Below are 12024 nucleotides of genomic sequence, written 5' to 3' on the forward strand. Positions count from 1 at the left end.
CAAGAAACAAAATTAAACATGAATGGTAAGTGATGATGGATATTCAGAGGCAATAATCCTAAATGTTACTCACCCTTCAGAACTGAAAGCTGCAAATCATCGGCGGGCAGCACTTCAGCGTTACTAATTTCCATGATCGTAGATGGGAACAAATTTACATTCATCGCAGGCGCTACACTCAAATCCATTCTATATCCAGAAATTTCACCGAGACCTTTTTGCATTTGCTCTAGTTGAGGAAGTTCGCCGAAGCCGTCCTATACAATTTATTGAAGCGTAATATTCAAAAATAAGTTAAATGAATACAAATTTCTTACATCAATCACAGTGTTGATTATTATGTTCGGTTCTTGAATCGTTATCTCAGATATATTTATCACACAGTTCTGATCGACAACTCTTTCAGGATCTTCAGGAGCGCGGCGTTTTCTATTTTTCTTTCGGACACTGAATAAATGAAGATAAAATAAATAAACAAAATTAAAATCATAATTATATGTATTACGCACTTTGGTCCTCTTTGCAAGATTGCTACTTGTTTAGTAACAGTTTCGCTGAAGTGAAATATATCATCTGAATAATAAATATATACAATCAACAATAAAATCACTGATCAATTACAATTTTATTATAAATAACAGACTACCTATTAACATCGTAACCTTCTTATGGTACAATTTAACAAGACCGTTTATCAAATGGCAAGATAATCTAAGCGAGTACTTCTCGCACGGTGTTTGAGACTCGGTGATCATCAAAAGCCGCAAGTTGTTGCTGTGTTATAGAATAATTATTAAAATTTAATCTATAATTGTTTATTTTCGATGTACTCACCACACATCGATGAGATTTGTGTCTAAAACGCGCCGTTTTGGTAGTTTAGAAAATCTCTCCGGCCAACAGCTTGCCACCCAACAAACGTAAAACGGTCCACCCTTCGTCAGCAAAATATGATGGTAAAACATTTTTATCTGAAAATAAAGTTTTGTAATATTAGCTGTTAATTTGACAGTTTATTATCTATTATTTACAAAACAGATATAAATTAGATCAAATCACTCATTTGATATATTATTCCGCGATGAGAAAAAAATCATTGAATAAAATGGCGGCAGGACGTCAGATTTTAAATGACATAAACCCACTTTTAAAAGTTTGCTTGCATTAAACGAGATCGTTTACCAATACATAAATGTTCAATTTCAAATTTAAACAGTAAAAAAGCTTATTTCTACTACTTACTGGTTAGAAGCGGCAATCTTCCAAGACACAAATCAAACGCCGACCAGAGCAAAACTTGTCACGGCGGGTACTAAAATTTTAAAATCGCTAGTCATAACACAAACAAAATTGACCATAAACAACAATAATTTTATCAAACATCAACACTTAACTTAACAACCATAAACAACAATAATTTATAATATAAACTTCATAAGTATTCTTTTTCGATTTATTACCAAATTAAGTGTTGATGTTTGATAAAATTATTGTTGTTTATGGTCAATTTTGTTTGTGTTATGACTAGCGATTTTAAAATTTTAGTACCCGCCGTGACAAGTTTTGCTCTGGTCGGCGTTTGATTTGTGTCTTGGAAGATTGCCGCTTCTAACCAGTAAGTAGTAGAAATAAGCTTTTTTACTGTTTAAATTTGAAATTGAACATTTATGTATTGGTAAACGATCTCGTTTAATGCAAGCAAACTTTTAAAAGTGGGTTTATGTCATTTAAAATCTGACGTCCTGCCGCCATTTTATTCAATGATTTTTTTCTCATCGCGGAATAATATATCAAATGAGTGATTTGATCTAATTTATATCTGTTTTGTAAATAATAGATAATAAACTGTCAAATTAACAGCTAATATTACAAAACTTTATTTTCAGATAAAAATGTTTTACCATCATATTTCGCTGACGAAGGGTGGACCGTTTTACGTTTGTTGGGTGGCAAGCTGTTGGCCGGAGAGATTTTCTAAACTACCAAAACGGCGCGTTTTAGACACAAATCTCATCGATGTGTGGTGAGTACATCGAAAATAAACAATTATAGATTAAATTTTAATAATTATTCTATAACACAGCAACAACTTGCGGCTTTTGATGATCACCGAGTCTCAAACACCGTGCGAGAAGTACTCGCTTAGATTATCTTGCCATTTGATAAACGGTCTTGTTAAATTGTACCATAAGAAGGTTACGATGTTAATAGGTAGTCTGTTATTTATAATAAAATTGTAATTGATCAGTGATTTTATTGTTGATTGTATATATTTATTATTCAGATGATATATTTCACTTCAGCGAAACTGTTACTAAACAAGTAGCAATCTTGCAAAGAGGACCAAAGTGCGTAATACATATAATTATGATTTTAATTTTGTTTATTTATTTTATCTTCATTTATTCAGTGTCCGAAAGAAAAATAGAAAACGCCGCGCTCCTGAAGATCCTGAAAGAGTTGTCGATCAGAACTGTGTGATAAATATATCTGAGATAACGATTCAAGAACCGAACATAATAATCAACACTGTGATTGATGTAAGAAATTTGTATTCATTTAACTTATTTTTGAATATTACGCTTCAATAAATTGTATAGGACGGCTTCGGCGAACTTCCTCAACTAGAGCAAATGCAAAAAGGTCTTGGTGAAATTTCTGGATATAGAATGGATTTGAGTGTAGCGCCTGCGATGAATGTAAATTTGTTCCCATCTACGATCATGGAAATTAGTAACGCTGAAGTGCTGCCCGCCGATGATTTGCAGCTTTCAGTTCTGAAGGGTGAGTAACATTTAGGATTATTGCCTCTGAATATCCATCATCACTTACCATTCATGTTTAATTTTGTTTCTTGTTCCGATCCAAAACACCTGTAACTTGTTTTTTTAGATGCTCAAATACCTGAAATTCTCGTTACTTCTGAAATTGAAAAGTCAGTGGTTTCTCCTCTTTTATTTTATAACTATTGTATGTCAGATAATATAACTTTTGTTAACGTGAACTTCTTATTTTATTATATATTTATAGTCTGCCGGTACGAGAAGTCGCCGTTGCTAAAAAAGTTAAGAAGCGTATTCGAGTTGCGAGAGAGCCAGTTCTAGAGGTATAATTTTTATATGTATTAGATTATATTTAACGCATTAATTATAAATACCTCAACACATTCGTGTCAGACCATAGCTGTTATTGCATGTAACGAAAATTATAGAATTCTGTAAAACCTTTACAGGCAATAGTCTTAGACGAATTTGTCCCAAATCCAAAGAGAGTCAGAAGGGCGAAAAAGAAACCAATAAAAGATGCAGTTACACAAATTTCAGAAACTGAAATGAAAATAAATTACGACGAGTATGTTTCTCTCAGATCCAGAGTAAGTTTTCAATACTATTTTTGTCAGTAGTTGCTTTATTTAATCAATATAAAAAAATATGTCGTTCTATATAAAGGCGCCTGCAGAATGCGTGTATCAGATACCTACATTTTCTGATGTCGAAACTCTTTTTGAGAATCCGAGCGTAAAACGGAATGGTAAAAACTTTTCATCAATTTTGAAGCACGCATTTAAGAGAAACGTAATCACTCGTCCGGAAACATTGCCTTTTCAAAAAATTCAACAATCCAAATATCAAGACGAAACTGTAAACGATAATGTGCGTTTATATCACAACTTATTATTCCGTCTTTATTATTCAAGTAATAAATAATTCTGCTGAATTTTTAGATAATGATGGCTGGGCATGTTAATAATACCTTCAAAGGTGGTTTTACACCAAAAAATGTCGCCATAGGACAGCACGTAAAATGTTCAATGGATAAAACCGCAGAACCGCAAACGTCGACTCCTGTTCCACAGATGACCGGCAAGGAAAGAAGCGTGAACATTAATGAATCTGTAGTGAGACCCGTTCAGTTCAGTTTAAACATAATGGAAATTGACACAGAAAGAGTTCAAGATGTTCGAGAAGAACCGCGATCTGCGACGATGTCTACATCAAAAGTTATAGAGATCCACGGAAACGACCGACTCGGCACTGACGTCATAGTCGATGCCTCAGAAATTAATATGGATACTATTATTCCACATTCGGTTGATGAATATTTAAATACGTCTATCGAAGAGTTTGACGATGCTAGCATTAACCGTACCGCCGTAATGGTCAGAACACCGAGCCCGACTGAGAGTGTTAAAGATGTCAAGAAAATTCTTAAGTATAACAATTAACTTTGAATGCTTTAAATGTATGTATGGACATATTAATTAATAAATAATCTATCTATAGTGAAGATTGGGGGGTAAAAGGCGTTTTTAAAAAGATCCTTGCTGCTAAAAATACTGGAATCGATCCAATTACAATTGAAACGTTGGTTTTGCACGATCAAGAAGAATACGGTAACCACGCGCCGTCGCAAAGAATGATGGCCGCAAAAGCGTTCTCTTCTCTTTTGAGTAAATATTTTTTTACAGTAAAAATTACTAATAAATAATAGTATTGAATGACTTTTTTTGTTTTTAGGATTGAAAAAACATAACTTTGTTGACGTTGTGAAGAAACCAAATTCGTGTGAAATAATGAACATTAAATTCACTCAAAGATGTAGTTCCAACATTGAAACTATATAATAAATATTGACACCAGAATAAAGATCCACATATATTGCTACTTTTGAGTGCAAAAGAATGTGTTAGAATATTTAGGAAATAAAATTCGGATTAAAAAATTAAGCCAAATATATGCTTTAAAATATTTTAATGCTGGCTGTTTGTTTATGGTTTTAAGCTATAAGCTAAAAAATTATGTTTTATGTTTTTTTTTTCAATACAATATTTATTTATTAATATGTAAGTCATAATTTTTTTAAATTTATAAAAATGTTTTTTTTTTCTTAAATATTTAATTTAGATTATTTAGTTGGCTGTTTTACTGGTGTAATTATTTTTAATTAATATAGATTATTGATTCAAATATTTTAATGCGATTAGCTAATATATTCATTTTATTGTGTGTTATTTTATTAATGTGATTAAACTATTCTGTAATTTTTGAAAATTAAATTCAAATTTGAGTGAAAAATACACAGGATTTAAATATATAGTAAAATGTTTTCTTATGGCTCCCCGAAATGGTCAATCGCGATTGTCAATGTTGACATGATTGAAGGTTTCAAACGATGGGCAATCGAAGCTCCGATTGAAGGTGTTGTTCGGTTTGTTGTACTGTGTGAAGGAATTCGTATGTACCGATCTGTCAAGATGATTTCACACATATGGCATTTCTAGCAATTTCTAGAAGAGAACTAGATGTTGGTCCAAGGAGCAGTACAAATTGAGGTACCGCTTCACTCATGAGAGTTTTCAAAGAACTTGCAAGAAACAGACGGATGATTATAAAAAACATTTCGAATGGACCAAGAAACATTATTCAAGTATTGAAAAACAAGACACTAATATTCCTGCCAGTCAAAGGCTCTCTATAACACTAAAATACTTTGTAACTGGTATGGATTTGGAAGACAAAGTTTTTTTGTGCTGTTGCTTTTTTTGAAGAAATTTCAAGTTCTGATACCCATATGAGATCAAGTGCGTCACCAGAAGAAAAACTCTTATTATAAAAAATGTTATTACTTTGAGGTAAGATATGTAAATATATTTTCTACAATATAAGATTACGAATTAGAGCTAACGTATGATGATGGTGATGACATGCTGGTGGTAGGTATGACTGAAGAAGTAAAATATCCCTGTGAGTTTGAATATATATTGAATGTTGACGCTGTAGGTGGCATATTTATATTTAGGTTTTATTACGGCTAAAACTTGTTGGCACTCTGGTAGCACTCGCGTGACGGATATATAGTTTACTGGCGCACATTGGCGGGTTTGTAACGGCCCAGCATAGCATATTACAAATATTTCAATAAAATACTACTGCAGCGGCTCAATCTGTGTCTAATTGCCACCCGTCACCATCTGTCGCCAAACTTCTATTTGATGCTCTGAAAAGTATTCAACCATTTTCCATTTCAGAATATTTTGTACCGATACTTTGGATATTCCTCAGTGATTGATCAGTGGACGTTTTGTGTTCATATTCGTAAAGAGGAACATCAAATAAAATTTTAAAAATAATATTTTTTTTTTTTTTTTTTATTACTTAACAAAGATTTTTTATTATATTTTTTCTAGTATAATTTTTATATTAAATAAACGAAATTAAGAAAAAGCTTGTATTATTCGTTATTTTATTTGAATTTTTTGTAAGACTTCGAAGCCCGGATTTTAAGAAATAATGAAATTCGAAAACCGGTTTTTGTATAAACCTTAGTTATAAAATATCTCTTCGTTATATTTTGAAAAATAGAAAATAAAAACTCTTTTAATTTTTATTATTAAAAATTTTTGACCTCTACTTTTTTCTCTAGAATTTTTTTAAAAGATTACTATTTTTTAATAACCGCCATTTTGAGACAAAATGGTAGACCGAGCTGGCTAACGAACAGCAGAAATCTTTATAAGGTGTAGTTAAAAAAATACATATTCTTATAACAAGATTAATGTCGCTATATTTAGAACTACGGCAGTGATCCTGTCCTTTTGCAAAAGGTAAATTTATTAAGAAAGCTACCTACAAATGTTGATATTTATAATTATAAGATACATTTTATGAACAGCCCAACATTGAAGTACCTACAATGGAACCTTGTACCGAGGACTGCTTGTATGGATTTATTGAGGTTCGGTTACATTATCATACCAAGAAAAGACCCCCAATAACAAGACTTTATGTTGTTCCCTTGCTAGAGAAACCAAACAAATTCATAAAAATAATCTCCTTGATATTACTACCCGAATCACCCAGTCGGTAGTAATTCGGAGATATGTGTATGGTTCTTTCAAGGTAATCTTTTCTATTGTAGTGGAATAATTATAACAGGAAAAGTTTGTTGACTGACATCATTTTTTAAGTTTTAGCTGTGTCGTCAGAAATATTAGAAAAATCCTTACTATTGTAGTGATAGTCTACTAACTACTAACCAGTATTTTTTAAAAGAAATATTTTTTCTTTATAGTCAGTTATGTCACATTTTATGGTCGAGTGAAATTCTTAAAAACCATTCTTAAAAATAATAATGAGCAGATATATATGTTTTTAACTTATTTTTATTATGTGAAAATACAAATAAATATTAATTGTTACAGATTCAAATTTTTAAATTAATTTAATCTGTTTATCACGTTTGATCATCATATAAGTATAAGTTTTCATGTTTTAACTTATTAATTTACATATAAAGTCACAAGCACCCCTATTCAGTGTTTTGATGTTAAACTTTGAATGGTAACAAATAAAATTATAATCTTATGTTCTATAAAACTGGCTATAGTTTTGAATTATTAATGACATATTTCGCATTTGAAGCCTTTTATAATAGAAGTTTATATTAATGTTGTGATGAACTTGAGTTTTCATATATTGTGAAAGACTAAATTTACTTTTTCTCGTTCAACACTGTGATTGATATTTAATATTATGACTTTTTATATGCTCTGAAAGTGAATTTTTAGTTTTGTATGCTTTTCCACATATTTTACATTTGAAGTTACGAGCATTGCTATGGCATATCATATGTTGTGTAATATACTTTTTTGATGTAAATGATTTTCCACAATTATCACATTTAAAATCACGAACAATATTATGAGTTTTCATATGTTGTAATAAAAATCTTCTAGTTTTAAATGTTTTTCCACATTTTTCACATGCAATGTCACGAGTATCATTATAAGTCTTCATATGTTGTAAAAAAAACTTTTTTGTTTTAAATGCTTTACCGCATTTTTCACATTTAAAGTCACGAGCATCGCTATGAACCTTTATATGCTCTGAAAGCGAGTTTTTAGTTTTGTATGCCTTTCCACATTTTTCACATTCAAAGTTACGAGCATCACTATGTGAATTCATATGTCGTAAAAAAATTCTTTTAGTTTTAAATGCTTTTCTACATATTTCACACTCAAAGTCACGGGCATCACTATGAATCCTCATGTGCTCTAAAAGTATGCTGTTAAATTTGCATGCTTTTCCACATACTTCACATTCAAAGTTACGAACATCGCCATGAGTTTTGAAATGGTATGAAATTTCTGCTTTAGTTTTAAATTTTTTGTCGCAATTATTACATTCAAATTCACGAGCTTCACTATGAATTTTCATATGTTGTATAAAATGTCTCTTAGTTTTGAATGCTTTTCCACATTTTTCACAATCAAAATCTCGAGCATCACTATGAACCTTCATATGTTCAGAAAGAATGCTTTTAAATTTATATGCTTTACCGCATTGTTTACAGTCAAATTTGCGAGTACCGCTATGTGTTATCATATGTTGTGCAATATTTTTTTTTGACTTAAACAATTTTCCACAATGATAACATTGAAAGTCACGAGCATCGCTATGACTTACCATATGTGTTGAAAGTATAGTTTTAGTTTTAAATGCTTTTTCACATTTGTTACATGCAAATTGATAAGAATCACTATATTTAACACTGGCACATTTTTCTCTCACATGTTTCTAAAATATTCATTTTATTTGTTAAATAAGTTAGAAATATTTAAATTAATACTTAGAAATATAAATATATTCAACTATTACTTGCGTTGGAATATCGACATTTGTAATTTGTTGAAATAAACTGTCTCTTCCAACTGCATCTAATTTATGTAGATTTTCTTTAACATCGTGCATCTCTGAAATTATTTAGTAATTAATAATTTACGCTATATACATATATAAAATAAATAAATATTTTAAACCTATTTCGAACATGTCGTCTACATATGTGTTTTCACTGCTATCATATTCGTGTGTTACATCTTCCGTCTAAAAATAAATACAGCATTAAACTTATGGATGTGATCTTATAAAACACTTATATGGTATTGAGTATATAACACATTGCAATTCATTTACCTTAACTTTACATTCAATTGTGGTAACAGAATCAAACGTTTCTGTGTCATATGTAATGTCAGGTTCTACAACGATAAATTTTAATATTTAAAGTGAAATACTAAATTGAGTGTCTCTTACTACGAAACATAAATAACGCCAAAAATGAACCAGGAGTTATCCAAAATAATAATATCTAAATTGCACTGAAAAGTTATATTATCTGAAAATAAAAATTGCCATATATAACTTTCACCCTTCTCACACTCGATAGGTATCACCTATGAAATTTCTTGCAAGATTATTTTGGATTTTCATAATGAAATGGATTGATATAATACCGATTTTGATAAACTGAGGCAGCGCCATTGCATTTCAAAGTTGACAGATAAACGTCAAAATCATGAGTGGAATGAATATTTGGTCTTAATTTGTTATAATTTTGAGCAGAATATACAATAGAAATGGTAATCTAAAATAGTTCAGATTTTCGATATCTATAATATAGAATATTAAAATTCAAGATTTAAAAATGAAATTAAAGGATTTTTAAATCAGTTACAACCTTCAATATGACTTTTCATAAAAATGTCGTAAAGCAATGACTAAATATAAATCACAATCGCCATAATTTTTTATCCATACTTTTATGCTTTTAAAGTAAGTTTTTAGATTTGTATGCTATTCCACATTCCTTATATTAAAAGTTACTAACATTGCTATGTGTTATCATAGATGATTTTCTACAATTGTTACATTCAAAGTCACGGGCGAAGCTGTAAGTATTCATATGATGTAAAAAAATTTAACATTTTTTTACGTTTATATCTAAATCAAAATTTGCATAAGTACTTTATCGAGGGTCAAATATATTCTAAAAAAGTATATTTTTATTTGTTTATACGTTTTATTTATTTATACAGTTATAAATTATATTTTTTAAGTAGATTCGTTGCAGAAAGATATCCATGGACTGTTTCCTGTTCTGACAAATTTATATAGCAAAACAACGTTTTGCTACATAAATACGTTTTCAAATTTAAATAGGTTATGTACAAACGAGCGATATCGAGTTAGCGTTAGTCAACAGTGATGTATATAAATAAACATTTTTTAGAATAAAGTTGACCCTCAATAACGAGAAAGTACCGTTTTAAATATATCGTCAGTAACTTATTATTGACCATTAAAATACGATTTGAAGCGGTCGCGGGGTTACGCTTCTATATTGTAGTTATCGGCAGGTCCGGTTGACGATCTGTGATAGGACGTATGTACAGCGAACTGTACAAAGTGGCCCTTATGAATCTTCCGGTACGTTCTTGACGCGTCCTGACTGGGATCCTTCGACAGTCGTCGATATTAAGCCTCGAGCGCGTGTGCTGGAGATGATTGCTCAGACAGGAGGCGAGGTGTAGAATCCGTGTAGTCCAGTGAGTGTTGCAGAGTCAGAAGTCCAGAGTCGAATGTGTATCGTCAAAGTCAAAGTATTGGTGGTGTGTGTTCTGCGCATAGCGCGTCGTTCACAGTCGAATGTATTTGTGTCTGAAAATGAAAGTAGAATTAATCCGGCCTTTCAGCCTTCATGTCAATTTACATAAGTGTGTGTATAATTAAAAGAATAATGGTGTGATAATGGAGTGTGCGCTGCTTTAAGGCGGCTTGTATCTGAGGATGTCTCTCGGGTGGGGGTATCCGTATGGGTCGTCTCTGCTGCTCAGGTTCCTGATCGTGTCGTTCGGGATCGTCGGCAGGGTCTTATGGAACCTTGTGGAGAGTTCCTTCACGAACTCCATGATTAGCCTGGTGTTGGTATCCTTGCGGATATCAACGTTCCTGACGAACCACGGAGCGTCTGTGGCCTCCCGCAGCATCCTGTTCTGGACAACCTGAAGCCTGTCGATTAGTTTTGCACGTGCATAGCCCCAAACAGGCGCCGCGTATGTCATGACCGGTCTTATCATCATCTTATATAGGAGGACTTTATTTTTCACGTTGGGCTTACTGCATCTGCCCGTAATTGGGCGGACGACAGCAAGCCCTCCGAGTGCTTTTGTTCTGACGTGCTCGACGTGGGGTTTCCACGTCAGTCTACTGTCTAGGATGACCCCGAGATATCGAGTCTCGCTCACCCACGGGATGTCCTCTCCGAACATGGTGATGGGTTTCAGTGTACCGGTTTTCTTTTTAGGCCTCCTGGTGAACATTACGGCTGCGCTCTTTTTGGGGTTTATGGAAATCCTCCACTTTGCGAACCATCGTTCGAGGATCTCGCATATGCCTTGCAGTTTGTCGACGGCCAGCCTCAAGTTGACAGACGTGAAGGAGAGTGCCATGTCGTCGGCGTATAGCGCGATTTGGGCTCTGCGATCCTCCGGGATGGGGATGTCGGCCATGTAACAGGTGAAGAGAAGCGGTCCCAAGATCGAGCCCTGCGGCACTCCGGCTTCAATCGGTCGGGAACCCGACAGCGTCCGCTCGTTTCTCACTCGAAAAGATCTGTTTTTCAAGTATGAATCCAGAAGTTGACAGAGCGGCAGAGGAATACCGCCCTCCAGCAGCTTGTGCAGCAGTCCGGCGTGCCAGACTTTGTCGAAAGCTTTGGCGACGTCTAGGAAGATTGCGCCCGTGGAGAGTTTCAACGAGAATCCTCCGTTGATCTTCTCCACGACCCTCATCAGTTGATGGACCGACGAGTGTTTCGGACGGAGTCCGTGCTGCACCGCCGTGTGTATCGTGAGCCTTTTGGTACCTCCTTATAATCCCGGTCGGGTGTGCAACAGTATCCCCACTCCGCGCGTTGCTTGCGGTGGCGGGGCGCGGTGTGGTTGTACAACGCCGCTTAGTTCGGGCGCGCGGCTCAGCGGGACAATCACTTTCACTTATGCTGCGTCACGGACGGTCGTCTCGGGGTCCCCATAGGTTATTTTTGTTGATAATATTTACCAATCCTTCTGGCTGCTATGGTGGTATTTTAAACCTTACCCGATCACATATTCATATGTTTATGCTATACTACCATACAATGTGACCATATGTCCCGCATTAGATGACGTTTGGTCACATAGTA

The 12024-nt window shown here is 33.6% G+C and overlaps 3 protein-coding genes across 5 annotated transcripts; 1 reads left to right on the plus strand and 2 right to left on the minus strand.

Moving 5' to 3' along the window:
• Window positions 1–253: 253 nt before the first annotated feature.
• LOC148235189 (meiotic recombination protein REC8 homolog) lies at window positions 254–965 on the minus strand. Its single transcript, XM_088185911.1, has 4 exons — window positions 835–965; window positions 647–774; window positions 510–573; window positions 254–447 (listed from the first exon to the last, which is right to left on the minus strand). The coding sequence occupies exons 1-4, from the start codon at window positions 963–965 to the stop codon at window positions 267–269; spliced, it is 504 nt and encodes a 167-aa protein (XP_088042037.1). The 3' UTR covers window positions 254–266.
• A 585-nt stretch (window positions 966–1550) lies between these two features.
• LOC148235190 (uncharacterized) lies at window positions 1551–4723 on the plus strand. Its single transcript, XM_088186652.1, has 13 exons — window positions 1551–1615; window positions 1887–2023; window positions 2084–2211; window positions 2285–2348; window positions 2411–2540; window positions 2601–2784; window positions 2893–2935; window positions 3031–3106; window positions 3233–3373; window positions 3450–3653; window positions 3725–4212; window positions 4284–4450; window positions 4518–4723. Exons 2-13 carry the CDS (start codon window positions 1893–1895, stop codon window positions 4622–4624), a joined length of 1863 nt encoding a protein of 620 aa, XP_088042778.1. The 5' UTR covers window positions 1551–1615; window positions 1887–1892; the 3' UTR covers window positions 4625–4723.
• Window positions 4724–7144: 2421 nt separating this feature from the next.
• LOC148235191 (uncharacterized) lies at window positions 7145–10444 on the minus strand. Of its 3 annotated transcripts, none has more exons than XM_088186685.1 (5): window positions 10139–10444; window positions 8976–9040; window positions 8819–8885; window positions 8658–8752; window positions 7145–8576 (listed from the first exon to the last, which is right to left on the minus strand). In XM_088186685.1, the coding sequence occupies exons 3-5, from the start codon at window positions 8829–8831 to the stop codon at window positions 7506–7508; spliced, it is 1179 nt and encodes a 392-aa protein (XP_088042811.1). In that variant the 5' UTR covers window positions 8832–8885; window positions 8976–9040; window positions 10139–10444; the 3' UTR covers window positions 7145–7505. The 3 variants fall into 3 exon arrangements, with proteins under 3 accessions (XP_088042811.1, XP_088042808.1, XP_088042810.1); XM_088186682.1 differs by lacking the exon at window positions 10139–10444 and adding an exon at window positions 9296–9438; XM_088186684.1 differs by lacking the exon at window positions 10139–10444 and adding an exon at window positions 9296–9368 and having other exon boundaries at window positions 8976–9177.
• Between the last annotated feature and the right edge of the window lie 1580 nt (window positions 10445–12024).

The sequence above is a fragment of the Plectrocnemia conspersa genome, unplaced genomic scaffold (assembly GCF_051122295.1).
Source record: "Plectrocnemia conspersa isolate PC_06_02 unplaced genomic scaffold, ASM5112229v1 ptg000005l, whole genome shotgun sequence".
Lineage (NCBI taxonomy): Eukaryota > Metazoa > Arthropoda > Insecta > Trichoptera > Polycentropodidae > Plectrocnemia > Plectrocnemia conspersa.

Excerpts from the sequence above, each read along its gene's own strand:
- LOC148235189 (XM_088185911.1), bottom strand. The coding sequence starts at position 965 with ATGTTTTACCATCATATTTTGCTGACGAAGGGTGGACCGTTTTACGTT. Across the intron at positions 775-834 it reads ACAAATCTCATCGATGTGTG|CAACAACTTGCGGCTTTTGA; the intron begins GTGAGTACATCG and ends TCTATAACACAG. Across the intron at positions 574-646 it reads GAAGGTTACGATGTTAATAG|ATGATATATTTCACTTCAGC; the intron begins GTAGTCTGTTAT and ends TTTATTATTCAG.
- LOC148235190 (XM_088186652.1), top strand. The coding sequence starts at position 1,893 with ATGTTTTACCATCATATTTCGCTGACGAAGGGTGGACCGTTTTACGTT. Across the intron at positions 2,212-2,284 it reads GAAGGTTACGATGTTAATAG|ATGATATATTTCACTTCAGC; the intron begins GTAGTCTGTTAT and ends TTTATTATTCAG. Across the intron at positions 3,107-3,232 it reads CGAGAGAGCCAGTTCTAGAG|GCAATAGTCTTAGACGAATT; the intron begins GTATAATTTTTA and ends AAACCTTTACAG.
- LOC148235191 (XM_088186682.1), bottom strand. The coding sequence starts at position 9,323 with ATGGCGCTGCCTCAGTTTATCAAAATCG. Across the intron at positions 8,753-8,818 it reads AGACGACATGTTCGAAATAG|AGATGCACGATGTTAAAGAA; the intron begins GTTTAAAATATT and ends AAATAATTTCAG. Across the intron at positions 8,577-8,657 it reads ATGTCGATATTCCAACGCAA|AAACATGTGAGAGAAAAATG; the intron begins GTAATAGTTGAA and ends TGAATATTTTAG.